The following is a 9,036-nucleotide window of genomic DNA, read 5'->3' as shown; positions in this document are numbered from 1 at the left end:
TCAGTCGAAGTTTATTTGTTCCTTTTTCCCTAACGGGGAAAAACGATATGTATGGGACCCTCGATGATTTGATGATGACCTCTAAAGTGCTTAGCCAAGCCTAGACTAAATTGATGTGTTCAATTAGTAGTCTGATATCAGTCGTCATAAATCGCAAATCTGGAAACAAACTTTGGACAGAGAGATTGATTATAATCCATGTCTCATTTCCATACGATATCTTATCGAATGGAGGAATATTTGATCCCTTATCTAAGGACATGTAACTGACTTGGTCAGAGTTCGACAACGGTTTTTGAAAGCTACGATTGCTGGTCAAATTTTGAGGTCATACTTTCAATCATAGTTATTAGATTTATCCAAGTGGGAGACTGTTGGAATAAGTGTCTAAGCCCATAACTATAATAGGTATGTACTTGATTTGATAGTAGCATTGTCCTTTTGGGTTGCCTTCACTCTAGCAACTTGACATGATGACTTTTGGAGAGAGAGGTTGAATTTATTATTTGGAATAATAAATTGATTTATTAATGTATTACGAAAATAATATATCTTAATTAGAAATCATGTTATTTAATTAGTATTTAATCAGAAATTAATTTGGAATTAATTTTGGGATTAAAGAAACTGATTAAAGGAACATGGGTTGTTTTGCAAATCATTGATAGTTGTAAAACTAAGCTATTGGACTCCTTAGATGGGAGTGGACGAAAACTATAGGGAGGCCCTATAGGTTTCGTCCAAGGCCTCTAGGTGAGGAGTTCAAGGGCTACTTAAACCTTAAGCAAGAAATTATGGTTTCCTCTAGAAAACCCTAGCAACCCATAGCTATATAAAGACCCCACCACCTATGATTTTAAGCCAATGCTTGCATTTGGAAAACCCTAGCCGAAATTTGGTGCTATTCCCTCCTCTCATCCACTTACTAGTGGTGTTTGTAAGCCATTAGAAGTGTCACATTTGAGGCACTAAGCTTTCAAGAGTCAAGGATCTACAAGGTTTCTTGTTATTACTACATAACAAGTGAGGTAAACTTCTAAACCCTAATTATATGTAGATTTTGATTTATATATGCTAGATATAGGGTTTTGCTTTGGTTTTCAATTTGCATGTTCAACTAGTGAAAAACTTAGATCAAAAGCAATTAGGGTTGAATGAACACATTTGTTGTAGTTATGCTAAAAAAACCCATCAAATTCCCCTTAGGCAACTTCATATTATATATGTAGTTTTATGCCACATTTTCGAGATGTGATTGGGTGACTTCGTTGGGAAAGGTGATGGCTCTCTTTCGATGTTTTTTCTCATTTTCTTCTCCCCTTTATTTATACACCTTCTGAACATATTATATGAGTTGTGATACATCAAGTGATTGAGAATCTTAGTTATGACCTTATCCTCCTAGGGAATATATTCATTTTCCTTTCAATGTATTTGTCCCTTTATCAATTTCTTTCTAGGACTTTTAATAGGTATATTTTATTTATATGTTGATTATGCTTAAAAATTAAGTGTTTGTTTTATTTTAAGGTATAGCTCATTACTTCAAATCATAAAGCGTTTAGTCAAAAGTTAGAAGATAAAAATTAGAAACTTCCGAACGCTCTATGTCAAACACACCCATAAATAGAGTCGACTATTTTATAATTCACTTGTAGAAATGTGAGTGAAGTTGTTGGCAAAGTTAATTCATATATACATGACACAGTTTAAACATTTAAAAACAATAACACCTGACTTATTTTTCCTTAAACAATTATAGAGTAAAATTTTATATCAACTATTGATAATATGAAAAGGGTTGTAATATTGATAATAGGAAAAGGGTATCCATGACAATGGACTTTTCATAAAGATTATTAACTTGTAATTAACTTTGTAAATCGTAATGTTACTTTGATACACCACATGACCACGGTGAATTCAATTTTTTGACAGTTGTCAATTTTTAACATAAACACAAATGAATGCCAAAATGCCATTTTTAGCAAAAGGGAAAATGGTCAAACCAACAACAACAAAGAGAGACAAATTTAGGGAAAAGAAATGAGAAGTGTTTAAACGTCACATACTCATTAAATACCAGGTTCCATTGGCAAGTCTCCACCCACCATATTAGGTATGAAAACCTACCTCTCATTTCCTTTCTTTGACTTCAAATAAACAAAGTTTGTACCTAATTAGGACCAAATCCGGTAAACTACATGATTTCATCATCAGTTTCTCATTGCACCTACACTTTGATTCCGTGGGACTAGACAAACCTTTTAGGCTATTTTCGATGAAAATAACATTCACGTCTTTTGCAATCAAAAATAACATTTACGTCTTTTGCACGAGAGATCGAGAGTGAATCTGTGCCTACCTTTTTAGGTAGGAAAAAAATAGAAATTTTGACCTATTGACTTGACTTGAAGTCTCAATTCGATTCATGTCAGACACAATACAAGACTCTCCTGTGTAACAAACAAAGCTTAATGCTTTATGTTAATATCCTACACATACACATACAGGGCTTACACATACACGGCTTCTATATAATGGGGGATTCTGTTAAAAACACCAACACACATGAGGGTTGTCCTAAACTAAGAAATCCAAAAAATTTAACGAAAACCAACCCCACCACGTACAACAAAAGGAGTGCTTTACAATCTGGAATGGATTCAAATGCAGTTTTTGTAACAATCTTACTACCATTGATATGCAAATCAAGAACACGACTGTTTACCCAATCAATTGAAGTTTATAGATCATTTACAGTATACAATGATTCAGTAATCACTATCGTCACTAACCAAATGTACAACTGTGTATTCAATATTTCCATGGATTCCTATCGAGTAACAGCTTCATATCTTCTTCAAGCAATTACTCAATTAGCACTTAAAATAAAAAACCATATAAACAATGAACACAAGATAAACAAGTTTGGATATATCATACAAACAAAATCATTACAAAGAGTGTGTAAGAATATGGAATTAAACAGTACCCGTTTGATCGTCTTTCTTAATTAATTCATTATCAGAAGGCAAATGTGATGAGGGTTCGCCTGAATGACCAGTCACCGTGAGTGACTGAAATCTTGGCCTAAGTTCTTTGTTACAAAAATCATCGTATTCTCCTTTATCTCCAGCTTTCTTTTTAACTTCAACCACACTCAATAGAGGCGTTAATTCGAAGATCTCAACTGCAATCGTTAATGGACCTTTAACTCCTTCCCTAGATCCTTCCAAACTCACCCTGCAATCCTTCTTCCTCACTGTAAACTTCACTAGTTTTGCAATCTCTTCAAGCTTCAAAATAATGGTGGAAACTGGTTCCCGTGTCAGAAAGCGTGATTCCTCCACACCATCTTCGAATAAACCCGACAAACTAAACCCACGAGAGAATGAAATCAGATCGAAAGCGTTTAAACTTGCAGGTCTTGCCAAGCTTGTGAGCCGCCGTTTAGTCTCGGTTTCACTTTCCGATTCGGAATATGAAGATTGATCGGAAGAATAATCGATGTCGTCTTCGATTTCGCTGTGTTTCACACTACATAACTTATCGTCGTCGAAATAGAATTTAATATGCCGAAACCCCTTTTTGAACCACTTGTTTTCCATAATCTCGGGGATTGTGATTCGGGTTTCGGGATTTATGTCGAGAAGTCGTCTGAGTAACCTTGTTAGCTCCGGCGAGAACCATCTGGGACATCGGAAATCTCCTTTGTAAATCTTCTTATACATAACCATTATGTTCTGGTCATGAAATGGTAAGTAACCAGCCATTAACACGAATAAGATGATTCCACAGGACCAGATGTCGACTTTTGCAGCTTCGTAGCCTTTCCGGCCTAATACCTCCGGCGCGACATACGCCGGAGTACCGCAAAAGGTATGGAACAAACCGTCGCCTTTGATTTGTTCGGAGATTGCACTGAGACCAAAATCGGAGACCTTCAAATCACCATCTTCGTCTAATAATATGTTTTCGGGTTTTAAATCTCGATGGAAAACACCACGAGCATGACAAAACCCTACTGCGGAAATCAGTTGTTGGAAATACTTTCTGGCGACTTCTTCTTTTAATCGACCTTTAGCGACTTTATTGAACAATTCACCACCTTTAACGTATTCCATAACGAAGAAGATCTTACCCTTTGTTGCCATTACCTCGAACAGCTGAACGATGTTTGGATGTCGTACACGGCGGAGGATGGAGATCTCGCGTTTGATGTGGGCGATTAAACCGCCTTTCATGATTTTCTCTTTGTCGATGACTTTAATGGCGACGGATTCATTGGTTTTGACGTTGCGAGCAAGGTAGACTTTAGCGAAACTGCCATGACCAAGGAGTTTTCCGATCTCGAACCGACCAAGGAGGAGGCCATGGCCTTCTTTTCTTGTGGTGGTGGTGGTCGTGGTGGTGGTGGATGATTTTGTTGCCATGGAAGGATGAATTTGGGAATCAGAGTTTGAAATTGGGAATTGGGATTTTGGTAAACATTTGAAATGTTTTGTTGATTTTGATTTTCGATTACTTAAAGCAGAAGATGTTTGCGAGGTGTCTTATAACAACCGCGTCCACCCATAGAAAGGAAAACAGAGTGTCAATATCACGCCTGCATCATCCCACCACCACCACCGTGTATTAATACAGATTTATTCTTGAGGTTTCATTTTTTTTTTTACTGTGGGATATTAAGATTCGAAAAGGAACAGGGATCATGGAATTTGATCCTGTATGTATTCGTTGATGTCAATTATCATTTGTCAACAACAAGGGGTCGCGGAGGATTTGAGGCTTGAGTCAAACCATATAAAAAAAAATCTAAGGGTTTGGATCTAAGTTGATTTGACTCATCGATATTTTTCTATAAAAAAAAAATATATTTAAAACTTAATAACTTAATAAGTAATATATTTAATTTTTAAATTATTTAAATAATTAATATACTCCATCCATATACTTGTATAAGGTTGGAAGGTATGAAGCTGGAAAAGAGAGCGGGAGGGCTTCCCTCTCAGTGGAATACCGCTCCTTGAGAGAGCAACCCTCAAGGAAGAGGTGGGGTGAGGGGATGACACTTTCTCTCTTTATTTTATTGGGCATTTTTTTTTATCTTTTTAATTATTTTTAAAATTATATACCTATTAAAAAAATATAACAAATATATCAAAATTTATGGTTTTTAATTTCCTACAAAATAAGTATAATATATGTATGAAATATTTTTTTTAAATATAAAAAATAGTAAGGAGAGCGTTTCACTCATTCTTTGAGTTTTAGGTGAGAAAAAAAAAATAAAGGAAATTGTGGTATGGCCCACAAAAAGTATAGGAAACTTCCCTCTCATATCCTTTAGTCTAAATGTAAAATATTTACCGAGTGTAATTTGGTGTAATCTCTTTCATGCAAATATTTTTTTTAACTTTTAGCTTGTTGAAAAAAAGCTTGTTATTATTCCATTCAACTTTGAAATTAAAGGTAATATATATATATATATATATATATATATATATATATATATATATATATATATATATATATATATATATATATATATATATATATATATTACAAAATACCATTTTTTTGTTTTAAGATTTGTTACAAAATAACCACAAAAATGGGTTTGGATTTAGTTGATTATACAAAATAGCTGCACAAATAAAATTACCTAAATGCTATCATTTTTGCAGATGATCATCTATAAAAATATATATCATCGGTAATTTTTTTAATGAAGGACAACGTCCTTTACTAGCGTTAACTGCGAAAATATGGATGTTGAGTGCATAATTTTCATAGCTTTTGTAGCTATAACTTACGAAAATCTAGTTTTTTTTTTTTAGCTTTGAATTTTTATAACTTTTTATACAAAGTCCGTTTGATATGAATTTTTTTTCATTGTGTAAAATATAACAAAAGGTATTCATTGGTATTTCACTTTCCAAATTTGGATATAAGACTTTTTTTAATTCCAAAATAGGTTTTTTATTAAAAAATATTTAACTTTGAACTTTTATGACCGTTTCATATAAAATCGATAAGGTGCTTTTTTTTCATTGTATTCTATGTAATAAGGGCTATCTATGAGCATATAACACTTCAAATTTGAACGTCGGAAAAATAGTTCTAAAATAGGCTCTTCACTGAAAAATATGAAAAAAAAAAACCCAAGTTATGAGATGTCGACTTTTTTTTCACACCAGTTATTTAATTATACAACTATCAATGGCGTAAAATGTACCCTTCCATGGATTGTAGAAGAGGAGATGCACTCATACGTTCATTGATTATCATTAAAGATGATATTTTTGTCATCGGTCTCCCACATTTTACCAATATGATCACTTTCGGTCCGCTTAACAGATATGTTTCATATGAATTAGGTTGTAGAGTCTATCGAACAAAAAAATGAAGACTAAGCTTAAGGATTTTACAAGTGATGTGAAGAATTTCAACAAAATTGATCATGATATCGAAAATTAATTGCCTAATGAAGGTGAAGATGATATTTTGGAGGTGGCTAAGAAGCAATATATAATGCAAACTGACACGACGGACTTTGCACATTAAGCCGTTTAAAATATTTTGAAAGATGATTTGCATTTCTAATTAAGAGTTGTATTTCTAATTTACAACTTAATTTTGTTATTTGTGATATGTAATAAGAAGTAATTATAATAATTGTCTTTCATAATTCCAAATTCAAACATAATTAATTTCAATTAAACATAAATTATTTAATTATATAGGGGTTAAACAACCATTATTTGGTTTGGTATTTTCCATTTAGAAGGAGGTGGCAGAGGATGCACAATTGTCGTTTGGTATGCAACTCGATACACATCAGACCTACAATAAACTTGAACCATATAGTTAAAGTTTGTGTGTGTTAAAAAACATGTTGTTGTCAGAGCATGACTGCATGTTATACCATGACTACACCATTTCCCACATGTACATACTCGAAGTTGTAGATCTACAACACAAGTGTTCCTAAAAATTGGTACAGGAAACATGTCTGACGACATCTTTCTCGAATGCCACCAGACAAATCTGTGTATCCTCCTTTGAAGAATTGTCTCTATATAGTAGGCAAGTATAGCAATAAACCCTTTAAAAGAAACAAAATGTTTTCTTTGTCATTTTACAATTACATAATATTTTGTTATGTAAATACTATTCTACCTCTTAAGTTACTTTGTTGAATAATAATTTTTTGAGTATACTCACGGATAATCTTAATGACAAATGTTATCGACAAATTGCTTTCACAAACCGATAACATGTGGATGGCTTCTGGAATATCAATGTTGATTACATTCCAATGGATGTTGGGGAAAAATCGTCTTCCCATTTCGCATGACCGATATCGGCAAGCAACCCGCATACAGTCCATGTTGCATGTTGTAGACGACCAAAGTTTTCGTAGAAATTACGCATTACACACGATTTGCATGTTTGCTAGCATAAAAGATCAAATGTTCTATTTCTACCAATCCTAGAGCGCAATGCAATAGCCACACTCTTGCAACAATACCCCTAATATAAATAAGGGAAGAGTTGACCTAAGGAAAAAGCTATCACATCATCCATATTGGTTATGAGTGCTATTTCCTTATCGTTCCTCAGAGCTTCATTTAACCATATCAGGTACCATGTATTCTGCCAAAACTATTTTTCATGCCAACTAAATGTTATAGTCAGGTTCAAGTTGTTTCCATCAGTAGTGCAACCGTTATGAACATTGAGCTCAGGTATTCCTCCCATCCCAGAGCAACACTACATATAAATATGTTCGGTAGAATACATGCAATGAATGTATGGATCTAAATTTTGTGGCACAATTAATAAATTAATGGTAAAAAAATTAATAAATGAAAATAAAAAATTAAAATTTGGAATATATATATATATATATATATATATATATATATATATATATATATATATATATATATATCTTACCACACATCTAAGAGCTACAAAAACATATTTGAAAACAATTCATACCATATTTTCTAATGATGGAGTAACTATAGGGGTTCGTTCTTCCAAGGTTATACAAGTAAGAGGGCAGGTTATCAAAGCTTTCTTCGTGATCATGATCTGAAAAACTCATTTTGAATCAATTTTAAAGCACCATTAAAAATACTTGGTTGTTAATGAAAGAAAAGAAGATGGAATAAATAGTATATGTAGCGTAAAAATGTTTGTATGAATTTTCATAGTATGCATTTTCATATTCGCAGTACAACCTATAGACTTTGTAGTCTACGTGATATAGACTTTGTAGTCTACGTAATAAGACAATGAAAACACTTCAATGGTGAAATGACACTTCATATTAAATGTCTGAAATTCGTATTCAAAGTGTACCTTCTCGGAGTTAAACTGAAATGGCAAATCACTGATCAAACAATAATGCTTAAAATAGATGTCTAAAATTTATAGTCAAATTGTACCTTTTCATAGTTAAATTGACATGATAACTCTCTAGTGAAATAACAATTCATTGATGAAATTAAGAGTCTCATTAAATGTTTGAAATTCATAGTCAAAGTCTACATTTCATAGTCAAATTGACCTGACAACTCGATGGTGAAATGACACTTTACTGGTAAAATGACAATTTTTATAAAATGTTTGAAGTTCATAGTCAAAGTGTACATTTTCAAAGTCAAATTGACATGACAAATTAACTTCCAACCTACCCATGATTATAATACAAAATAAAGTGGATAAAACCATAATATTTTCATACCAAACTTTCTTACAACTTAACATTCATATAACTGGGTTTCTACTTGGAAAAATGTCTTCATATTCTCCTTCAAACTATTGGTCTAAAAATGATAATTCCATCAATAACCCTTCCAACTCTAATAATACTTTCAAACCCTGGAATATTTTTGAAGAAATGAAGAAGGAAGTTATAGAATATGTGGAATACAAAACAAACATAGAAAGCTACAAAGGCAGCGGAAGCACATAAAACATATTCCATAGTAGGGATCATAGATTCGAAATCTTAATGCA

At 32.9% G+C, this 9,036-nt stretch overlaps 1 protein-coding gene across 1 annotated transcript; it reads right to left on the bottom strand.

Annotated features, from left to right (window-relative positions):
- Positions 1 to 2,917: 2,917 nt before the first annotated feature.
- LOC111893745 (CBL-interacting serine/threonine-protein kinase 12) lies at positions 2,918 to 4,740 on the bottom strand. Its single transcript, XM_023889825.3, has one exon. The coding sequence runs from the start codon at positions 4,434 to 4,436 to the stop codon at positions 2,985 to 2,987; it is 1,452 nt and encodes a 483-aa protein (XP_023745593.1). The 5' UTR covers positions 4,437 to 4,740; the 3' UTR covers positions 2,918 to 2,984.
- Positions 4,741 to 9,036: the final 4,296 nt, after the last annotated feature.

This window comes from Lactuca sativa, chromosome 1 (genome assembly GCF_002870075.4).
Source record: "Lactuca sativa cultivar Salinas chromosome 1, Lsat_Salinas_v11, whole genome shotgun sequence".
In the NCBI taxonomy this organism is placed as follows: domain Eukaryota; kingdom Viridiplantae; phylum Streptophyta; class Magnoliopsida; order Asterales; family Asteraceae; genus Lactuca; species Lactuca sativa.
Note: the sequence above shows the minus strand (reverse complement) of the source record. Positions and strands in the feature narration are given on the sequence as shown.